This window comes from Artibeus jamaicensis, unplaced genomic scaffold (genome assembly GCF_021234435.1).
Source record: "Artibeus jamaicensis isolate MK-2021 breed Jamaican fruit bat unplaced genomic scaffold, CSHL_Jam_final scaffold_1019, whole genome shotgun sequence".
Classification (NCBI taxonomy): domain Eukaryota; kingdom Metazoa; phylum Chordata; class Mammalia; order Chiroptera; family Phyllostomidae; genus Artibeus; species Artibeus jamaicensis.
In genome coordinates, this window is record NW_026522025.1 from 3,328,482 (window position 1) to 3,352,951 (window position 24,470).

General features: G+C 36.3%; 1 protein-coding gene across 11 annotated transcripts in view; it reads right to left on the reverse strand.

Moving 5' to 3' along the window:
• The window catches only part of TUT4 (terminal uridylyl transferase 4), a 127,267-nt gene that overhangs the window by 66,201 nt on the left and 36,596 nt on the right, over positions 1-24,470 (reverse strand). For all 11 annotated transcript variants that reach the window (XR_008389700.1, XR_008389701.1, XM_053655433.1 and 8 more), the window contains exons 4-8: positions 20,419-20,535; positions 10,719-10,896; positions 9,094-9,182; positions 6,386-6,437; positions 3,424-3,493 (exon numbers count right to left, since the gene is read on the reverse strand). Coding sequence is in view for 9 of the 11 variants with exons in the window: in XM_053655433.1 (XP_053511408.1) it covers positions 3,424-3,493; positions 6,386-6,437; positions 9,094-9,182; positions 10,719-10,896; positions 20,419-20,535 (506 nt within the window). In the remaining 2 variants the exon portion in view is untranslated. The remainder of the gene's footprint in view (positions 1-3,423; positions 3,494-6,385; positions 6,438-9,093; positions 9,183-10,718; positions 10,897-20,418; positions 20,536-24,470) is intronic.

Consider the following 24,470-nt stretch of genomic DNA (forward strand, 5'->3'; position numbering starts at 1 on the left):
TTTACCCTATTGACCCACAAGTAATGCTTATTATATGTAAGTGAAAATAGGAGCTACCTTAAATGAGGTAACAGAATTATAGTGGAGGTATTTTAGTGACAGAGAAGAATGTGCTATATTTTGCCACATATAACACACACTTTTTTACCCAAGTTTTTTTTTCCAAGATTGTGTTTGTTTATTTTTAGAGAGAAAGGAATGGGGGGAAAAAACACCAATGTGTGTATGGTTGCCTCTCGCACGCCCCATATTGTGGAGCTAGCCCACAACCCAGGTATGTCCCCTGAGTAGGAATCAAACCAGTAACATTCTAGTTCACTGGCTAGCATTCAATTCACTGAGCCACAACAGCCAGGGGTGCCCAAATTTTTTAGAGAAAAATAAGAATACGCATTATACATAGGTAGTACCTGAAATACCCTGTATCTGTTCTTGTGTTTTGTAATTATTTGTTACATAAAATCTCTTATACCTCTCTGGCTGGAGTGGCTCAATGGATTGAGTGTTGACCTGAAAACCAAAAGGTCACTTGTTTGATTGCCAGTCAAGGCACGTGTCTGGGTTGCAGGTCTGGGTTGGGAGCATGGGACAGACAACAATCACTGTATCTTTCACACATTAATGTTTTTCTCCCTCCCTCTCCTGTCCTGTAAAAATAAATAAAGATCTTTTTTAAAAACTATTAAAAATTTCTTCTCCCATAGTATGTTAAAAATTAAATGCTAAAAGTTCTTTATAATACAAAAACAAGCATCTAAATATAAATGAATAAAAAATTGAGTTAGAGGACTTCCACCAAGATGGAGGCATAGGTGGAAGCACTGTACCTCCTCCCACAACCAAGTTTAAAAACAACAAACTTTTAGCAACAAAAACACATCCAAAGCCACAGAAAACTGAACTTCACGGAAATCTGACAACAACGAGCCCTTCAACCAAACCGGTAAGAAGGGCAGAGCCAGCAGCAGAGCAAGGTTGGGCAGGAAAGATCCATAAACCAACCCGGGCACGCGACCAAGGCCTGCCAGCAGCCGTAGGCGGATCCCAGGTGTGGAGAAGTGGGCGGACCCACTGAGGGCCCAAGGCAGCGGACTCACTGAGGGCTGACCACAGTCACACATTTGCGCGCAGATAAACCGGTGAAGGAGGGAGCAGTGAGACAGACCTGCAGGCCCCAGTGGTAGGAAGCGGCAGAGGGGACCACCACTGTCCCTCTCTGACCCCGCCCCCACCTACAGCGTCACCACCCAGCAACCTGGGTGGCCCTGCCCTGGTGAACAACTAAGGCGCCTCTCCTCATACCTAACAGGCACGAACAGGTCAAAACATGGCTCTAGAACAACTTAGAGCCCCAGAGCCGATAAATCTAAGTGATGAAGAAATAGCCAAACTTTCAAATGCACAGTTCAAAACACTGGTGATCAGGATGCTCACAGAACTGGCTGATTTTAGTCACAAATTAGAGGAACATACGAAGGCTAAACTAATTGATATGAATGGAAATGCACAGGCAACCAACAGTAATGGAAAGGAGACTGGGACTCAAATCAAAGGAGTGGACCAAAAAGAGGAAAAAAATGACCAAACAGAAAAATATGAAACAAAAATTCAAAAAAAATGAGGAGAGGCTTAAGAACCTCCAGGACATCTTTAAACGTTCCAACATCTGAATTATAGGGGTAGCAGAAGGGGAAGAGGAAGAGCAACAAGTGGAACACTTATTTGAACAAATAATAAAGGAAAACTTCCCCAATCTGGCAAAGGAAATAGGCTTCCAAGAAATCCAGGAAGCTCAGAGAGTCCCAAAGAAGTTGGACCCAAGGAGGAACACACCAAGGCACATCATCATTACATTAGCCAAGATTAAAATGAAGGAGAGAATCCCAGAAGCAGCAAGAGCTAAGGGGACAGTCACCTACAAAGGAGTTCCCATCAGACTGTCAGCTGATTTCTCAAAAGAGACCTTACAGGCAAGAAGGGGCTGGAAAGAAGTATTCCAAGTCATGAAATCCAAAGACCTACATCCAAGATTGATCTATCCAGCAAAGCTTTCATTTAGAATGGAAGGACAGATAAAGTGCTTCTCAGATAAGATCAAATTCAAGGAGTTCATCATCACCAAGCCCTTATTATATGAAATGTTAAAGGGACTTATCTAAGAAAAAGATAAAAAAAGATGAACAGTGAAAGGACAGCAAACTCACAGTTATTAAGAACCACACCTAAAACAAAAGCAAACTAAGAAGACAGCTAGATCAGGAGCAGAACCATAGAAATGAAGATCACATGGAGGGTTAGCAACAGGGGAGTGAGAGAAGGAGAAGTGGGGAGAAGGTACAGAAAATAAGTAGCATAGATGGCAGGTAGAAAATAGATAGGGGGGAGAGCAAGAATAGTAGGGGAGATATATAATCTAAAGAACTTGAGACACATGGGCATAAACTAAAGGGGGGAATGGTGGGGGAGGGGGTGTGCAGGGTGGAGGGGAATGAAGGGGGGAATAGAACAACTGTAATGGCATAATCAATAAAATATATTTTTAAAAAATTGAGTTAGAAAGTTAAAATGAAAGCTTTTTTTCCCTGAAAGTCTGGGCCAAAAACATAGGTACACATTAAACACAAGAGCACATTATACACAGCAAAATATGGTATCTGAGATTGCCATGTAGAGGCAATTAAGATACGGTGTGATGAAAAAAACACTAGCAGTCAAAATACTTCCAATTCCAATTCTGATTTTCCCCTAAATGATGTAAATTTAGACAAGTCACTTATTGTCCCTCCAGGTCTCAATCTTCTAATTTAGAAAAAAGGGAATTTGAACTAGACCTCCCATAGATGCTTCTAGTTTTGAATAAGAAAATAAAAGAAATCTTAAAATATAAAATATAGAGGTTAATAATCAATTAAAGAACACTTTATTATTTCTGTAATGTTTCCAGGTCTCCCACATTCACCTAAAATAATTTTAATTTCCTTTTTCCAAGGTACTTTGCTCTCTTAATACTACAGACATCTGACTAGAAAAAAAATCACTGAATTAGTCTTCAATGATTTATTCAATTTCAGTGAACAAAAACCTAGAGTCTGACAGACTGTGAGCTCCTTGAAAAGAGAGACTATTTCTCATTTATGTTTGTATCCCCACAGAAAAGCATCACCTAACATAAAATAAATGTTCAACACAGTTGGGTGAATAAAGGTCTTCCTCACAGTGTTTTATTTTTAACTGTCTTGTTCTGTTTGTTTTTCACATGCTTTTAGTAAGGCTGCTACTTTTAATAAGCAGACATTTGCTTGGTCATATTAATCCAAGGAGAAACCTAAAATAAAAATTTTCTCTCTTAGAGATGTTCACTGCATATTTGGATGCTGTCATTATTTAAAAAAATACTTTTATTTCTTCTTCATTGTTACCAACCTTTTCCGATCTTTGCACACCACAACAGGAACTTTAGCGTGAAAATCAGATTCCACATCTATATATAACACTAAGAAATAAAATAAAACAAGTAAGCTAATGTTAACATCTCTAAAATGTTTACTCTATAGTGAAAATTAAGGAATAGTTTCCTTCTAAGTATCACTCTCATTGCTTCTGTGGGGCTATCCACTCTTCCTGTTATGAGCATCAACCCAATAGAATCTCTTACCTCACACAGTCCCAAATACTGTCTGAAAATTATAATCATCTTAAAAGGAAAAGTTTTAACATCTCTAAAAGTTTGAATATATCCAAGTAAGTATATAATCTAGTCAAAGTTGTTAAACCAGTTTTTCATAAATATAGCAAACAGAAGGCACCACTTACTTCAAGGGCGATTTCCACAAGAGACGTGAAATAAGAACCTACAGTGCTGTGAAAATTTAGTTCTTCCAAATATCCATACAAGTGAAAGACTAACTCTGCTGGCTCCATTCCCCATAAACATATGAAGAGTCTGCCCAATTAGAGCTCCTAAGGAAGGACTAAGAAGGTAAAACACACTTCCACTCTTAAGTCCATCTCTACATCTCCAAGGCAGGCCCCATGCCATAAATGTCTAATCTGAATACAAACAGATGCATTAACATTATTTCTTTTTGAAGTTCAAAGAAAATATCTTAGTAGTACTTGTTGGAATTACTAATTTATTTTTTTTAATTTGCTGAAGACCTCTATGTCAGGAGTTGAATTATGCTTAATATATTGTGAATAAGACACAAAGAACTCAAATCAAGGGTTTGAAAAATATATAAACAAATCCTATAGGAGGTCTTAAAAGATTACAATGAACACATAAAAGAAGAAACAATCAATCTTATAATCTGACTGCATTTAGTATACCTATGTTAGTTATGTGACTTTAAAGGTAATCAATCTATTCACGTATTTTAGTGGGAAAAAAATATTTAAAAATTTTTGCTAGGTTGATACTTTCCAGCAAGTCTGAAGAGGTAAAAGCTCTGTATTTACCTCTGATCAGTAAGATGCTTTAGGGACAGGTATTAAGAAATAAAACAATATTAAAATACCTTTACAACAGTGACTTTCAACATTTTTTATCTCATGGCATACATAAACTAATTACTAAAATTCTGTGGCACACCAAAAAATATATTAACTTTTTGCCAATCTGACAGAAAAAAGGGTATAATTTTGATTGATTTACAAAAAAAAAGTAATAGTAATTACCTACCCTTTTTGCTCCCAAGTGACTTTTTAAAAAATCAGGTGCCTATGCTTCTATACAAGGTTTTATAATACCAAGAATTAACCAATCACATGCAAACTTATTATACAACATGAATAGTAAAATGCAACTCTATTATATGACCTATATTTATGGTTCAAAGCAGGGCACTCACACCGGAGTGCTGTTGTTGTGTTGGCTGTTTTCATCTTTTACTATGACAATCTAAAAGAAAAGAGGTCAGTGCTCCTAATAGGTACTGCATATTTTAAAAATTCTTGTGGCACACTGGTTGCAAACTGCTGATTTATAAGATAAATGGGCCCCTAAAACTCACTTCCCAGAAAAGTGGCCAACAAGAAACTGATAATGGAGATCTAAGGAAGCAGAGAGAAAGAGAAAGGAAGTTTAGAACTGATAATTAGAGCCAATGGGAGTATAAGACTAAGGTCAATAAGCCATCCCTTCTAAGTTAAACTGCAAGCATTTTTGCCAGTTACTTTAACTTAAAATCTAAAATGACAATAGTAATAATAAAGATCACAGCAGCAGAAATTTACTAAGTTACTGTATAGTAGGCACTTTTCTAAACTATTTTCTAATCCATTTCACCCATACGACTTCCTCAGAAAAAAGAGAGCATGAAAAAAAAAGAGAGAGAGAGAGCATGAGCCCTGGCTAGTGTAGTTCAGTGGATTGAGCATGGGCCTGCGAACCAGATAATTACAGTTCGATTCCCAGTCAGGGCACATGCCTGGGTTGCAGGCCAGTTCCCAGCAAGGGACACATGAGAGGCAACCACACATTGATATTTCTCTCCCTCTCTTCTTCCCTTCCCCTCTAAAAATAAATAAATAAAATCTTTGAAAAAAAGAAGAGAGCATGTTATTGCCATTTTACAGATGAGAAAACCAAAGCTTTAAATAACTCATCATTAACATTAAACATTAAAAAAACATTAAATAACTCATCAAAAACATATAACCAGCAAGTGACAGAACTAAAATCTGTGCTTAGAAAGTCTGGCTCCAGATCTTTAACTCTTAAGCACTTACTTCCTAACAAGAAAAACAGTAAATAAAAACCAAGAAAAAATATTATAGATTGTATTACATAACCTTGAGGCCTGGTTTGGGACACCTGTAATTTAAAATTTTTTTATTTTAAAAGTATTTTGACCTATGTGAATGTCCTTTTTACATTTAAAAAAATCCAGACATATAAGGCACAGAAGAAAACTTACTAAGCATTTGGCTGGTATGATATAAATGATTCAATTGGGCTGATGCTGCTTTAGGTGGGGGAAAAAAAACCATACTTACTCAGTGAAGTCACACATTTTCCCTCAAGTCTCTCCCTAAGTCTTCCTTCATCAATGACTTTCCAATGACTAGGTTTTCTGTCTTCTTTTACACAAGAAATGCTCATAATATTCAAAGCTAACATTTTAAAAATTACCCAAAAGGTAGTAGCTTTTATATTTTACATATCAATTTTAAATATACTTTTGATCCTACCAACATGTAAGTTTTCTAGTACACCCATTAAACAAATATATAAATATGTATATGTGTGTGTCCACATATAATACAATGACTCAAATAAGCTAGAAGTTTTATTTTAAATTGGTTAGCCATATATAAACAACACGATGCATGTACCTTTAAAGAGAATTTTCTTTAGCAAGACAAAATAAAAAAAGAAACTCACCACTTTTTTTTAAAATCCCAAGCACTTGTATCAGAAGATCTGGATGATTCATCTAAAAAAGTTTCAAATTAAATCAGTACAGTTATTTCAAAGTTCAAGTTGCAGAATTTTAGAGGGAATTCAATTTCATTAAACACTTAAATAAAATCATACTCTCCTTTAAAATAATAAAAAGAGAACAATGTTTTATTTTTATGGTAACACATCTTGTTCATGGAAGTAGAATTTAATAAATCATGTAGTGCTATGATTGAAATAATGAATTCTTCGGTGAGGAAAGATTGTGTCATTTCACAGCAAAACAAATGGAAAAAATTAGTTTACAAAAAAACTGTCAAAGAGAAGTTGTTGAGATCAATTTAAAGGATACTGATAATTGACAGCATGGCCAAAAGGCTTAGATTAAAATACTACTTTAAATAACGAGCTTGTCAAATGTTTAGTGTATACTTTGCTGCTATTTAAAAGTATTTAGTAACCATATATTAATTTTAAATAAGTGTATCAGACTAGAAATTAAACATCAAATTTCCACCAAAATCAAACCTCCTTTTACATAAATTTATTCAAAAAATTAAAAACACATAAAACCTCAATTATTTTGTTTGATACATCAATAGATAATAAGCAATGTTAAAGGTACTAAATAACATTTGTGCTTTTACTAATAGTACTAGATGCTACACATTAAAAGTACCCATAATGTACCAGGCGCTACACAAAAATATCTGGTATATATAATCTTATTTAATATAAAAGTTATTATCCCTGTTTTGGAAATTAAGAAACTGAGGCTCAGGAAGATTAACTTCATCAGTTCAGCCAAGATTTGAACACTGATGTTTTCTATACTACCTCCATAAGCAGTAACTGTTCCACATGCTCAAATACAATCACTCGTCCTTTGTTTATGCATAAAGGATCAATTTATTGAAATGACTGTTTAGAAAATAACACTAAGCACAAGTCCAGAAACTATTTTTATACATATTTTGATACAGTTATGGTACTTTCAACACAAAACTGAAATGATGTGGCACCCTGGCTGGGTTGAGCAGCTGGTTGGAGCATCATCCAATACACCAAAAGGTTACAGGTTAAATCCCCAGTTGGGGCACCCGATCAATGTTTCTCTCTCACATCGATGTTTTTCTCTCTCTCCCCCTACCACCCAAAAATCAATAAACATATCCTCAAGTAAGGCTAAAAAAATTAAAATTAAAAAAATTTAACTGAAAATTTGTAATACTTTTTTTAAAAGATTTTTATTTATTTATTTTTAGAAAGAGGGGAAGGGAAGGAGAAAGAGTTAGAGAAACATCAATGTGTGGTTGCCTCTCATATGGCCCCCACTGGGGACCTGGCCTGCAACCTAGGCATGTGCCCTGACTGGGAATCGAACCAGCAACCCTTTGGTTTGCAGCCTGTGCTCAATCCACTGAGCTACACCAGCAAGGGATGTAATACTTTTTCAATTAAAATTTGGAAAATAATGTTATGAGTCACATTCAAATTAAAATGCATACTATATAATACAGAAAAGATACACACGTTCATTTTTGATAGTACAAAGACTGAAAAAATGCCACACTTCTAGTCTCAGTCAAGTCAAAAGTTGGGGGGCGGGGAACACATTAACTTTGAAATCCCCTCAGACTTGTAAGTTATAAACTGGGGCAATAGTTGAATCAGTGTAGAACTCCTGGATAGGGTGAAGCAGAGGGTAGGCCATCACTTGCTGAGGATGAGGCAGGGCTATGAGCTAATAAGTAAGGGAGACCAGGGGCTGCATAGGAAGCATGAAAGTCTGAAGAAGAGGCTTGGGGGCTTGATGCATCATCAAGGGCTGGAGCAAAGGCAGAGGAAGGTGTGGGTTTCTGCAATCAGAGAGTTTTGGGATTTGGCGTTCAAAAAATGGCACTATTGGAGAGTTTAGAAACGGCATCATGCACTTAGGAAAGATGGGTCTCCTTTATACTGGGGAATCCATTTCTTCAGGCTGAAGGATAGGCAGCATCATAGCATGCTGAGCAAGAAGCAGGATACTTTGTGCTAGGACAATGTAAGGGAGGGGTTCAGTGTAAGGACAGGTTAGAGGCTGTGGCTGAAAAAAGGGGTGGATTTCGTCCTAGCATTCATCCTTTCTTCACCGCTGTTTCTCCTGTTTAAACTTCTCAGGTTTCCTGCTGATGTGTATAACAGATTCTTCACTGCTGAAAGGCTATCTACAGTTTCACTGGATACACTGAGATATTCCTGCTCCCATGCAAGGGCAAGGGCCACCAGACAGGCAAAGATGAGGATCTTCATGGCTATCAAGTCTAGTCTTAATGTGGCTTCTCCTGTAAATCCTTGGTTTTAAGATTTCTGTTCCGCTAGTCTTCAGTTGGTTATTCAGGCTGACTGTTCTATATTTTAGTTGTAATTCTAGTTTGATTTTGAGAGGAGGTGAGTATAACTTCCACCTTCTCTGCTGCCATCTTTAATCTTCCTGAAAGACTGCCTGCCTTTCTCTGCTTCCTTTTTTTGTCCCTTATTCCACCCATGTCTGTCACTTAATGGTAGTTTCCCAAAGCACTGTTTAATCATGATGTAACTTCTGTAAGGCAGAATTTATAGTTCCCTTCACCTCTCTAAAAAGATAATCAATAAAAAAATTAAGTCCTAGTTAAGAACCATACGATTAAAGTTCTTTTCTAATTACTTACCTTGGGAGGAAATTTTATATCTATATTAACATCACTACTTTTCAGAGCAAACTTAGTCAGAGATGAGCCATACAACCTAAGTGAACACTCTGGAAAATAAGGAAAAATATCAAAGCATGAAATACCATTCAAATATAGGAACTTTTAAAAACAGTGGTAGAAAAACTGAATAAATCTCAAGTCTATGTCTTCTAATTCTAATACCACAATTATAGAAGAATGATATCCTTTCTAACTGATCTACAAAATAAAAATAGTTCTCACTTATGGTGTTCAGAAACAGAGAAGAAAGAGAGAAATTACTCATAAAAGTTCAGTGTTTAAACAAAATTTTAGTATTACTTCATTTAGGAATGACTACAAGTATGTTGAACATTTAATACATTAACAGAAAAGGATTAACAACCTAGCTATAGCTACTTTCACTAACTATTTATTTATTTTTACATATTTATAGGAGATAGCACTTTAAATAAGAAAGGAATCACACACATTCAATGACAATGCTCTTTAAAAATACACAGTAGAGCAAAGTTAATTAATATTACAAACCTAAAATCAAAAAAGCTCTGTGGCTTTCAAGAGTTCATACAGTAAATTAATAAAAACTACAACATACTTTCTTAGGCTATCAAACATGTCATTTCTAAAAATTATAATAAGACAAATTTTAAAAGAATCTCATCAAAGGGCAAATTGAAAAAAATAACATGGTTACAATTGATCATCAGGCAGGTTTTGTTTCTTAGAAAGTGCAAGTTCATACTCGTTATAGATATGGAAGTATACTTTTAAAGTTCACAAAATGTCTGAAAATCATCCAAGTCATGAAAATCATGAACTTTTTCTACTCTTATAATAAATTATTCTATACATAACTTAAATTAGCATTCAATGTATTTCAGGTAGACATTACAGAAATCATAAAGATAAATTAAAATGTTCTCCATTTTTAAGTTTAAATTTTATATTCTTATATATCTCCCAACAGCTCCTTATAAAATATATATTTACCAAAATCCTTTTGGTGGTAAGCAATAAATTTTATTTAATTTACATTTATTTAAATTCAATACTGATGCAAAAAAATAATAAGAGCTAAGCAAATGATCTATACATGTCTATAAAAAACCTGGCCCAACTTCCTCTCACACCAAACATATAAGGTTTTTGTAAAGAAAACAAGAGTCAAAAAAATGAAAGTGCTAACTTTATCTCTAATGTCCCTTCCTAATTTTTCCCCACCATCAGGCAAGAGAAATTTTATTTAGTGATTGGTTGTAATGTATATACTGAAAATTATATATATAAAATACCCATTTATGAGAGTCAACGGTACTGAAAAATTAATGTAAAATATAAGGGTTAACTACTAAGAAATTATCCTGCTTCTGGCATTTAAAAACTCTTTTTTATTACAGAAAGTATGCTGGGCCCAAATTCTCCATGTTGCTTTTGTGCAATATCTCCCCCATCAAAAAGTCATTTATAAACAATTAAATTCATCTACTTTTAAGATAGAGGTGGGGGGAAAGGAAAACATTAAGTAATTTACCCTAAATTCAAGAGGAAGTAAGAGGAAGAGTTGCGTGATTTTTAAAATTAAATATAAAATGCATTTGTACCTGGTAAAAATGTTGTTATAACCTTTGACATTTCCTCCACAATTTCCTGTCGGACTCTGAGGTCATCATCTGTTATTCCTTGTTCTTTTGCTAATTCAGTAACTGCAACACTTAATGCTGCCAAGTGGGCAGGAGAAGGAGGTGGCAGAGAACGAAGTTCACTTTCTTCCTGTTTTTCCTGTTAATGTAACATTTAACAACAACAATGTGAAAAGAAAAAGGATTTCTATTTTAATGTCCTTATATTTAGGGGAAAAAAACCAAATATATTCAACTTCAATGTGCCAGACTTAAGGACAAAGAGAGGAAGATCCCTGCCTTTATGAAGCCGATTTGGAAGAATGAGAGGTACTATGAAGGAGATTGGTATTAAGCAATAAAAAATAAAACTGGTTCTACTTTACTGTCTGCATAAATTTTTAAGTGCTGCATCAAAGCCAAGATACCGTAACACTCAGCTGATAATTTTGTTGCAGCAAAGAGAGACTGACTATCTGAGATGCAGGAGAAGGTCTTGAATTGTCTCTCATCAGCATATGCAGTATCAGATTAAATGGTCATAGGAAAACATCCTAGACCAGGGGTGTCCAACCATCCCATCGCCCAAACACCCATCGCCCAGGATGGCTATGAATGTAGCCCAACACAAAATTGTAAATTTACTTAAAACATATACTAAGTTTTATTACTTAGGTATGTACATTTTATATATTAGTGATCACAAAGTTGGGACCTGCTCAACAATTTTAAGATTATCAAAAGGGCCAGTGCATAATTAGGGTTATTGTAGGAGGACTTTTTTGCTTATCTGTGGTGGCAGGTATCACAAAAATTATGCACAAACCTTTCTTATGCTTATCAGCTTTCATTACTGTTTGTGTATTTAATGTGTGGCCCGGGACAACTCTTCTTCCAGTGTAGCCCAGACACCAAAAGGCCAGACACCCCTGTCCTAGACACCATTATTACTTTAATACACTATTACAACTGATTTCTATTTTATCCAATACTAGGCAAAATGTTTTTAAAAAAGAAAGAAAAACCTGTATTCCGCTAAAAGCCTGAAAACTATTTATTTTAATTTAATTTAATTTAATTGTTGTTCAAGTACAGTTTTCTGTCTTTTACTCCCATCCCACCCCTTCTGCTCTCCTCACCTCCCTCCCATTTCCACCCCCCCTAGTTCTTGTCCATGTGTCCTCTATACTTGTTCCTGTAAACCCTTCCCCTTTTCCCCTGAAATTCCTCCCCTCTCCCCTCTAGTCACTGTCAGCCTGTTCTCTATTTCAGTGTCTTCCGTTATATTTCCCTTGCTTGTTTGTTTTGTTGTTCAGGTATTCCTGTTAAAGGTAAGATCATATGGTATTTGTCTCTGAAAGACATTTTCAACCAGCTAATAAATAAAAACTATACCTATATACAATGACTTTTTTAAATTTATTTATTATAGTTTAAAAAATACATGCTAACTGCAAAAACAACATAAAATATAAATAGGCCAGTACCCCAATTTACCTACACTGCCATCTTGACTGAAAATAGTTTAACTTTTTAAAAACTACCAAATGTTTTCAAAAATGGAAGTACTACCATGTAATCCAGTAATTCCACTTCTGGATATTTATCTGAAGATAATGATTAATGGAACCTCCTCAAAATTATAAACTTCTGATCACTGAAACACACTGTTTCAGAATCACAATATTAGCCAAGACTAGGAGAAAATATTTGTAAATCCCATATGAGAAAATGAAAACACCTAGCTGGTATAGCTCAGTGGATTGAGCCCTGCCAGTCTGCAAACCAAAGGGCTGCTGGTTCAATTCCCAGTGTAGCACATGCATAGGTTGCAGGCAAGGTTCCCAGTGCAGGGCGCATGGGAGGCAAACACATTGATGTTTCTCTCCCTCTCTTTCTCCCTCCCTTCCCCTAACAATAAATAAATAAAATCTTAAAAAAAAGAAGATGAAAACACTAACTCAAAAAGATATCTCTACCCCCTTCTTCACTGCAGCAGATATTTACAACTGCCAAGACATGAAAACAACCTAAGTATCCATCAATGGATGAATGGATAAAGACAATGTGATATTTACACACAATCATGAGCCACTTAACAAAGATATATTCTGAGAAGTGCCTTGGTAGGTGATTTCATTGTTGTGTGAACATTATAGAGGTATTTACATAAACCTAGCCCACTACACACTTAGACTATATGGAATAGCCTATTGTTCCTAGACTACAAGTTGGTACAGAATGTTATTGTAAAAAACAAAATGAGATTAAATTAGGCACAAGAGAAAATGATACAATCAAGAGGCACAGTACCCTGGCCAGTGTGGTTTAGTTGGTTGGAACATTTGCCCAAAAAAATATGCCCAACATATTTTTTAAATCCTCACCCTTATCGGAGACATGCTTATTGATTTTTAGAGAAAGGGAGAAAAACATTGATAATTCTCTCTCACATCAATGTCATATCTAAGAAATTTTGCCTAATTCAGGTCATAAGAGATTTTCTCCTGGAAATTTTATACTTTTTGGTTTTACATTTAGGTCTGTGATTTTTAGTTTTCTTCTTTTTTATATAGTACAAGGTAAAGAACAAAGTTCTTTCTTTGCATATCTAATCAGTATCTTTGTATACTAATAAATATCTAATTAGTCTAGAACCATAAGTTTAAAAGACTATTCTTTCTTCACTGAGTTGCTTTTGAATCAGCTGTTCATACATGAACCTACTTCTAGACTCATTATTCTGCTCCACTGATCTAGTTGTCTACTTGATGCCTATTACAACACTGTCTTGATAACTATAGCTTTGTTAAGACGGAAATCAGGTGATATTAGTCCTCCAACTTTGCTTTTTTCAAAACTGTTTTGGATCTTTTGGGGCCTTTGCATTTCCATATTAGTTTTAGAACCAGTTTTTTTAAGTCAGGATTTTGTTTGGGATTGTGTAGAATCAATAACTGACATTTAACAATATCAATTCTTCTAATACATGAATAAGGTTTATTTCTCCACTTATTTAGAGCTTTAATTTCTCCTTAACTTTATGTTTTCTACACACAGGTTTTGCATATTTTTGGTGTTATTATAAATAATATTTACATTTCAATTTATAAAGTTATGAATTATAGAACACAATTAATTTTTGCATATTGATCCTGTGTTCTGCAACCTTACTAAACTCCTTCATTAGTTCTAATACCGTCTAGATTTCACTGAATAGTCTACATCAACAATCATATATACTGTCTACCAATATTTTCTTCTCTTTTTGGATGACATTTCTTTTTCTTGCCTGAATGCACTGGCTAGAATGGTTAATACAATGTTGAGTACAAGTACTATGAAAAAACATTTCTTTTTTTCACAATGTTTTTATGGTGAAAAAATATACGTAACCTGAAATTTACCATCCTAACCATTTTTAAGTGTACTGTTCAGTGGCATTAAGTTCATTCATATTGTTCTGTGACCATCACCTATCCACAGAATTCTTTTCATATTGCAAAACTGACACTATACCCATTAACAGTAACTTCTATTCTCCCACTCTCCCAGGCTGTGGCAACCACCATCCCACTTTCTTGCTCTGTAATTTTGGCTACTCTAAGTAATTCATGTAAGTAGAATCACACTACATTTGCTTTTTTTAATGACTGGCTTATTTTGTTTAATATAATGTCCTCAAGGTTCATTCATGTTGTAGCATATCAGAATTCCCTTCCTTTTTAAAGCTTGTTTAATATTCTTGTATGTATACATAAAATTTTGTTTATACATTCATCTGTTAATGAAGAGTTGAATAACTTCCGTGTTTTAGCTATTGTGAATAATGCTATGATGAGGCTCAATGTACATTACCTATTCAAAACCCTACTTTCAATTCTTTGAGGACATATTCAGAAGTAAAATCACTGGATCATATGGTAATTTATTTATTTTTTGAGGAACCTCAACACTGTTTGCCAGAGCAGCTGGCCCATTTTCATACCTTTTTCCTCATCTTAGAGAGAGAGCCGAAAATTCAGTCTTTCACCATTAAGTCTGGTATCAGTTTTAAGTTCTTTATCATGTTGAGAAAGTTCCCTTCTATTCCTAATTTGCAGAGATTTTTTAATCAGGATTTCTACAAATACTTTTTCAACATCTTCTGAGATGATCATATTGTGTTCTTTTTTTTACTTGTTAGTATCATGAATTACACTGCCTAGTTATCTATGTTAAACCAACGTTACATTCCTGGAATAAAGTCCTATTGGACCATGATATATTTCTTCCTTAAATAATCTGTTGGATTCAGTTTGCTAAAATGGTTACAAGTTTTGCCTTTAGGTTTATGAGGAATATTAGTCTAAAATTTTCTTTTATTATAATGTCTTCTTCTGATTTTGGCATCAGAGCAATGTGAGCCTTACAGACTAAGTTCAATGTTCTAGAAGAGTTTGTATAGAGTTTGTACACATATATCAATTATCCCAGAGCTCAAAGATGTCATTTTCTTTCTTTGCAAGGTTTCTTTTCCCTCTTTGTATCATTTTAGATAGTTTCCATTGCTGTATCTTCAAGTTCACTAACCTTTTCTTTTACAATGTTTAACCTGCCATTAGTCCTACCAGGTATATTTTTCATCCTAGACACTGTTTTCATTTCTGTAAGTTCAACTGAATCCTTTTTATATCTTCCATATCTCTATTTGGTTTTTTGAACATCAGGAATTTTATAGTATAAGTTCAAAGTCAGAATTAATTAGCTAATTCTTCTCATCATGCTTTGTACTTTCCTGCTCCCTTGTATGCCTGGGAATCTTTGACTGAATGCCAAACAATGTAAACTTTGGGGGGAGTGACAAATATTTTGTATTTCTATCAATATTCTCAAGCTCTATTCTGTAATGACATTAAATACTTCTAAGCAGTTTATCCTTTTGGGTGCTGCTTCAAAGTAGCTTAGTTGGAACCAGCCCATGTTTAGGGTTAAACATTCCCTACTTCTGAAACAAGAAACTTCAAAGTATTCTACCCAATGCCCTATCCCAAGGAATAGTGGGAAAATACTACTCCAGTTCTGTGTGAGCACAAAACACTATTCTAATTCTCTCAGATGGTTCTTTCCGTGGCTTTAGGAAGCATTCTACATGCATGCACCAATAGGTCTTATGCTGAATATTCCTGAGAGGACTTCCACAGATCTCTGGATTTCTCCATATAGCTTCCTCTTTTTTGTTACTCCATGATGTAAACTCTAGTCACTGGGAACTCAAGTCCCTCTTCTCAACTCTGGAAGTCCACAGGGTTTTCCTCCCTGTAGTGCATTCTGGGAACTCTTTCAAACTGGATTATCAATGGGCTCATCTCATTTGTTTTCCATTCACTACCTGTCCTTCATTGCTTAAAAAATGGTTAGCTGTTTCTGCCTCATGTTGTTGTCACTATTTCAAGGAGATAACCAGTCTCTGTTATGTAACTTCATCAAAAGTAGAAGTCCAGTATGGCTGCTTTAAAGGTTTCTCTATTTGTTTTTTGTAATGTTCTAAAATACTTTATATTATGAGCTCTGTCCAGAAAAAGTCAAACTATTGTTAATATAATGAAAACAGTTTGTGCAACATCAGTGTAACCTGACAGCCAAGAACAGTGAGTGGATTGGAAAGTACATGTGTGAACAATGATGACTTCACTGTACTAGTTGTTGGAGGTGGTAGACGACGTTGAGTGAGCATGTGTACCATGTGCCCATTCCATTCAAAATGACTGAGCAAGTACAGTAACGAACCTGCATCGAACTTTGCATTAAGCTTGATCATTTCTCTGTGGAAACTATTCAGATGATTCAGAAGGCCACAGCTATAGGTAACTGGTGATTGGCAGCTGCATCATGACAACGTGTCCGCTCATGCATCAGTCTTGGGCAGAGTTTTTTGGCAGACTATCAAATAACCCAGGTGACTCAGCCACCTCCCTACAGCCCAGATCTGGCTTTTGGCTTTTCCCACAACTTCTGCAACTTCTGGCTTTTCCCACAACTAAAATCACCTTTGAAAGGGAAGAGATTTCAAACCATCTATGAAATTCAAAAAAATACAACAGGGCAGCCCTGGCAAATGGGGGAACTGTGAGGGCCCAAGGTGCCTACTTTAAAGGGGACTGACGTGTCATTGTCCTATGTACAATGTTTCTTATATCTGCTTCAATAAATGTCTCTATTTTTCATGTTACATGGCTAGATACATTCTGGACAGACTTCGTATATGTAATGTGCATTGGCTTTAAGTTTCTTGTTTAGAATTTCCTGAGCTTCCTAAAATAATTAGCATCTTTCAACATTTCTTCAAATTTCTCAGAAATACTAACTATCCTTAACCACCATTTTGTCCCTCTTCTATTAAGTTTTCTGAAGTTCAAATTAAATAAAAATTGTAAGCTGGTAAAATTTGAATGATTTCTTTTCCTTCTAAGTTCCTGATTTTCTTCAACAAATTCATTTCTTTTAAAAAAAAATAATGAGCACCTACTATGTGTTAAATACTGTCCTAAGCAACTCAGAAACAAAAATATGTAAGAAACTAAATTTGCCCTGAAGTGTAAAAAAGGACAGAAGAAATTTACATTTATAGTATACTGTGTAAGGTTTTTCTGGTCAAGCACTATGGAAGCAGAGAAGGAATACCTAACCCAGACTTACTGGGAAGGTCAGGTAAAAAAGTATTTCTCAGACAGGATATACAAATTCAGACTTAAAAATAAGAGGTTATATAACTTTAAAAAGAAAAAATTAAACAGATAGAATATTAATAAATTTTAAAAAGAACACTTTGCATCTTCACACAACCAAATCTAAAAACAACAAAGTTTTAACAACAATAAACCACACAGAAAATCGAATAATACGAAGTCCGAAAATAACGAACAGCTCAGATAAACTGGTGAGAGGGGCGAAGCCAGCGGCGGAGCGGGTCAGGCAAAAAAGATCCCCCAACCCCACCGGTGCACAGGTAGCTGAGGGTGCTGATCCCAAGTGTGGGCTAGCTACTGGCAGAACCCAGGAAAGAGGTGGGAACCCAGGAAAGAGGTGCGGCTGGCTGTCTGCAGTTGGTCGTGCATTTGCACACAGATAAACCAGTGAACAGGCAAGCGTTGAGACAGATCGCACAGGGCTCAGATAAGCAGGTGGGGGCCAGCGGTGAGGCGGACTGGGCAAGCAGAGAGGACCGCCATTGCTCCCTCTCTGACCACACCCCCACATACAGCGTCACAAACCAGCGACCTGGGTAGCCCTGCCCTGGTGAACACCTAAGGCGCCTCTCCTCATACGTAATAGACCCGGGATCAAAACACGGCTCAAGAACAACTCAGAGCCCCAGAGCCGATAAACCTAAGTGATGAAGAAATAGCCAACCTTTCAGATGCACAGTTCAAAACACTGGTGATCAGGATGCTCACAGAACTGGTTGATTTTAGTCACAAATTAGAGGAACATATGAAGGCTAAACTAACTGAAATGAGGGGAAATGCAATAGTGATGGAAAGGAAGCAATAGTGATGGAAAGGAAACTGGGACTCAAATCAAGGGAGCAGACCAGAAGGAAGAAAAAAATGACCAAACAGAAAAATATGAAGAAACAAAAATTCAAAAAAATGAGGAGAGGCTTAAGAACCTCCAGGACATCTTTAAATGTTCCAACATCCGAATTATAGGGGTAGCAGAAGGGGAAGAGGAACAGCCACAAGTGGAAACCTTATTTGAACAAATAATAAAAGAGAACTTCCCCATTCTGGCAAAGGAAATAGACTTCCAGGAAATCCAGGGAGCTCAGAAAGTCCCAAAGAAGTTGGACTCAAGAAGGAACATACCAAGGCACATCATCATTACATTAGCCAAGATTAAAATGAAGGAGAGAATCCTAGAAGCAGCAAGAGCTAAGGGGACAGTCACCTACAAAGGAGTGCCCATCAGACTGTCAGCTGATTTCTCAAAAGAGACCTTACAGGCAAGAAGGAGCTGGAAAGAAGTATTCCAAGTCATGAAAACCAAAGACCTACAACCAAGATTGCTCTATCCAGCAAAGTTTTCATTTGGAATGGAAGGACAGATAAAGTGCTTCTCAGACAAGATCAAATTCAAGGAGTTCATCATCACCAAGCCCTTATTACATGAAATGTTAAAGGGACTTATCTAAGAAAAAGAAGATAAAAAAGATGAACAGTGAAAGGACAGCAAACTCACAGTTATTAACAACCACATCTAAAACAAAAGCAAACTAAGAGGACAGCTAGATCAGGAGTGGAAACATAGAAATGAAGATCTCAAGGAGGGTTAGCAACAGGGGAGTGGGAGGAGGAGAAGAGGGGAGAAGGTACAGAAAATAAGAAGCATAGACAGTAGGTAGAAAATAGGGGGACAAGAATAGTATGGGAAATATAGAATCTAAAGAACTTGAGACACACGGTCATAAACTAAAGGGGGGAATAGTGGGGGTGGGGGAGTGCAGGGTGGAGGGGAATGAAGGGGGGAATAGAACAACTGTAATGGCATAATCAATAAAATTACAAAAAAACAACCACACCTAAAACAAAAGCAAATTAAGAGGACAGCTAGATCAGGAGTGAACCATAGAAATAAAGATCACAAGGAGGGTTAGCAACAGGGGAGTGGGAGGAAGAGAAGGGGGAGAAGGTAAAGAAAATAAGTAGCATAGACAGTAGATAGAAAATAGATAGGGGGGAAGGTAAGAATAGTAGGGGAAATATAGAAGCTAAAGAACTTGAGACACATGTTCATGAACTAAAGGGGGGATTGGTGAGGGAGGGGTGTGCAGGGTGGAGGGGAATGAAGGGGGGAAATAGAACAAATGTAATGGCATAATCAATAAAATAAAAATATATAAAATAAATTTAAAAAATAAAAAGAAAAAAGACCCTACTCATATCTACGTCAATGAAATGCTTTAATAAAAATAACTAAAGAACTAAGAATTCTTGAAGTCTAAGTTGTATAAAGTCCTACAATGTCTGGACTTCTCAACTTCATCTCACATCATTTTCCTCCTAACTTTCTTTGTTCCACTCATACTAGAACTAGACTCTCAGTTCCTCATACACCATGTCCTTTCCTGACTTAGAGATCTTTACTCATGCCGCTTTTTTGTTTAAAATGCTCTCAGCTTACCCCTTTACACCACTCACCCTTTTGCCTTTTAAACTCTTACTTCAAGGTTCAACTCAAATGTTCACTTTCTCAGAGTAACTGTCCCTATTCTAGATTAAGAAAAATATTCTCATACACTTCTTTAGCACCACATTTCCCCATTTAACAAAACTTATGATACTTAAATCCTTAGTCAATAGATGCCTTCACCAATACTTTACAAACTCTGGGGGCAGGAACCACGACTATCTTCTTCACCACTGCCTAGACCTAAGCACATAAAAACTCAAGAAATCTTATCCGTTGAACTAACTACACATGACGGTTTTAAATCAAGATACTTTAGGATGAGAAAACTATTCTCTAACAAAGCCCCCCTCCTGACTACCTAAAATAAGGAGAGTAAGGACAACCTCCAACCCTGCCACTTCATTTACTAATATACAACTGGGTAAATACCACATTTTTACTATCATAAATAAAAATATATTTAATACAGTTTTACCATTCAAAAATAAAACATTTTGTAATAAAAACTTACCAAAATGTTTTTCTTATGTCGTTTTTCCTTTATATGTTTATGAGCTCCCTGGATATTTTCAATGTGAATTAAGCAAAGTTTGCATAGATACCGACAATTGGTATATTCTGGTGAGCGCTGAAAAATTAAGAAAACAGAGCAGTAATTTTTTTACTATATATTTTTTACTATGTATTGTTTACTATGCTATGTAAATACAAGAGAAAAAATAAGCATCGAAGGATCAAGTTTTTACTAAACAAATCAGTACTTATATACCCAAGAGAAAGTTAGCTGTCCTTTTCAAAACAGTTATCATGGAATATTATATACTAATTTCAAACAATATCACGAAAATGCTGAATATTTTATACTTATCTAATATACTCTTTAGAACCCAATGTAAAATAAGGAAGGCAGTCTTATTACTAAGTCTTATTCCAATGCTGCCCCAAATATTGGTTTTGAATTTCAGTATATAAAAAACAGAATCCACCCTCAACTAGGGGATACAAAAGAATAAACTGCAAATATGGGAAACAATTCCAGAAGCTAAGTTCCAAAAACACTCCAATCACAATCTCATGGGAATGGATAACCTCTGGAGAATATTACTCTAAAAGAAACAATTCTGACACATGAAAAGTATCAGTCATAATACTTTAATCAGACTTCACATATGAGTATATTCTTTAAATAATAATCTTAATAATCCCAAAGTTCCTCTTATGTGTGAGGTACCTTCTTGGGTGCCTCGCATACAATGAGACTTTTTATTAACTCTTAACCGAGGATATGTTTATTGATTTTAGAAAGAGGGAGGGAAAAATATCAATGTGAGAGAGAAACATCTATCAGTTGCCTCCTCTACACACTGACAAGGAATTGGGATCAAACCCACAAACTTTTGGTGTACTGGATGACACTCCAACCAACTGAGCCATCCAGCCAGGGCTACAATGTGATGTTCTAATTACCCTAATATCCAATTAGAAGGGCATTATCTTCATTTATAGTTGTAAAAACAAAAGTTCAAAGAGCTTGCACTTTCACAAGGATATAACATTAAGTGGGAGATACTGAATTTAAATTCATGTATGACTGAATCCAAAGCCAACTCTCTACCCATAAGATTATACAATAAAGATACAAAACATATTAAATACTTGAATTTTAAAACAGTTTCTACTACCTTATACTGGAATTGCAGAAATGCTTAATTTTTATCTCAGATTTAGCTTCAGAAGTCTTCAACTCCTGACAAAAAGATTCTCTCACTTCAGAATATTACATACAAGGTCCATCCAGAAAAAGTTCAACTATTGTTAATATAAAGAGAATGGTTTGTGCAATATCAATGTAACCTGGCAGCCAAGGAAAGTGGATTGAAATGTGCGTGTGTGAACAATGATAACCTCAATGCACTAGTTGGTGGGGGGCTATAAATGTCATTGAGTTGAGAGTGTGTACTGATTGGCTGTTCCATCCCATTCAAAATGGCTAAGTACAGTAACAAATCTGAATCAAATTTTGTGTTAAGTGAAAACTGTGATAAGGCCCTGAAGTCAGAATCTGCCTGATATGTTTGAGAAATTGCAAAAAGGCTAGCATGATAAGGTATTAACAGGAGGCCAGATCACAAGGCCCCTTGTAAGGAGCCTGGCTTTTAAGTAAGAATAAGAGGAAGGCAATGAAGGTTTCTGAATAGAGAAATATAAGATCTAAATAATACTTTAAAAGAATCACTTGTCTTCTATCTTGAGAATATAAACAGAAAGAGCTAATTTATTATTATAAGCATACAGCAATAATCCAGAAGACAGATGATACTGGCTTCATTCAAGGATTAAGAGTATAAAAATAGCAGGAAGGGTTGAATTCAAGAATTGAAAGCATAAACACAGAATACCTAAACCCATGAATACTGACGAAGTCACTAAGGGAGTCATGTGTCACTTACCATATGAATTATAAAATGTTCAGACAAGAACATGACTAGATTCCTTTAGTAAGAAGTTTAATACAAACTGAATGGTGAGACAGCAGGCCTAGGATGACATCTCAATTGACCATGAATAAAATTCTAACACTAGAGCCTACTTCTTTATAGGTCCCTAAAATGAAATAATAAAAATTGCCCAACCAGGTAGAATAATTCAATTCCACAGTAGCCAATCTTTATTTAGTGCTTACTACATACTAGGTACTGTACCAAGAACTTCACTTGTATTATCTTATTTAATCCTCACAACAGCCTATTATTTTCATCAACTCCATTCTAATGATGATGAAACTGAGGTTTAAAGTGGCTTAAATAATTTATCCAATGGTATCTAATCAGTAAGTAAAAGAGCTAGACCCAGTGATTCCAAAACCACTTAAACACTAGAAAAATGAACCCTGGCCAAGATGGAGGCGTAGGTAGACAAATTGTGCCTCCTCGCACAACCAAAACAAAAACAACAACAATTCAGAAACAAAATAACCACCAGAACTGACAGAAAACTGAACTGTATGGAAGTCGGACAACCAAGGAGATAAAATAGATACATTCACCCAGACCAGTAAGTGGGGCGGAGTCTGGCAGGCAGACAGAGAGGGGTTGCGGCACAAAAAGTAGTGACACCAGGCACAAAAAGCACCTCGGGCGCACAGGCAGCAGCTGGCAGAACCTGGGCACACAGGTGGCAGCTGGCAGACCCTGAGCACAGGGTGGCAATGGACAGACCCAGCCCAGCAGCAATTGTGAAGTGAGGCACTGCTCAGTCCCACATTCATGCACAGATAAACCAGGCAAAATTGGGGAGCAAGACAGACCTGGCAACCCAGGGTCCCAGCGTGTGAAAATAAAGCCTCAAAACACTGACTGAAAATACCTGTGGGGGTTGAGGCACAGGGTTCCAGAATGTATACAAGCCCACCCACAGAGGAATTAGCACCAGAAAGGCCCAGTTTGCTTGGGGGAAGTGGCGGAGGTGACTGAGATCTGACCCGTCACAACCCAGCAACTGGGTTGCCCCACCCTGGTGAACACCTAAGGCTCTGCCCCTCATACATAACAGGCATGGAAAGACAAAAAAAATGGCCCAAACGAAAGCACAGATCAAAGCTCCAGAAAAAATACAACTAAGCAATGAAGAGACAGCCAACCTATCAGACGCACAGTTCAAAACGCTGGCGATCAAGATGCTCACAGAACTGGTTGATTTTAGCCACAAATTAGAGGAACATATGAAAGCTAAACTAATTGAAATGAAGGGAAATGTACAGGGAACCAATAGTGATGGGAAGAAAACTGGGACTCAGATCAATGGAGTGGACCAGAAGGAAGAAAGAAACAACCAAACAGAAAAGAATGAAGAAACAAGAGTTCAAAAAAATGAGAAGAGGCTTAGGAATCTCCAGGACATCTTTAAATGTTCCAACATCCAAATTATAGGGGTACCAGAAGGGGAAGAGGAACAGCCACAAGTGAAAAACAGGTGTACAAATAATGAAGGAGAATTTCCCCAATGTGGCAAAGGAAATAGACTTCCAGGAAGTCCAGGAAGCTCAGAGAGTCCCAAAGAAGGTGGACCCAAGGAGGAACACACCAAGGCACATCATCATTACATTACCCAAGAATAAAATGAAGGAGAGAATCCTAGAAGCAGCAAGAGATAAGGAGACAGTCACCTACAAAGGAGTTCCCATCAGACTGTCAGTGGATTTCTCAAAAAAGACCTTGCAGGCAAGAAGGGGCTTGAAAGAAGTATTACAAGTTATGAAAGGCAAGGACCTACATCCAAGTTCGCTCTATTCAGCAAAGCTTTCATTTAGAATGGAAGGGCAGATGAATTGCTTCTCAGATAAAGTCAAGTTAAAGGAGTTCATCATTATCAAGCCCTTATTTTATGAAATGTCAAAGGGACTTATCTAAGAAAAAGAAGATAAAAAAATGACAGCAAACTCACAATTACTAACCACACCTAAAACAAAAACAGAAACTAAGCAAACTAGAACAGGAACAGAACCACAGAAATGGAGATCACAGGGGAGTGGGAGGAGGAGAGAGGGAGAAAAGGTACTGAGAG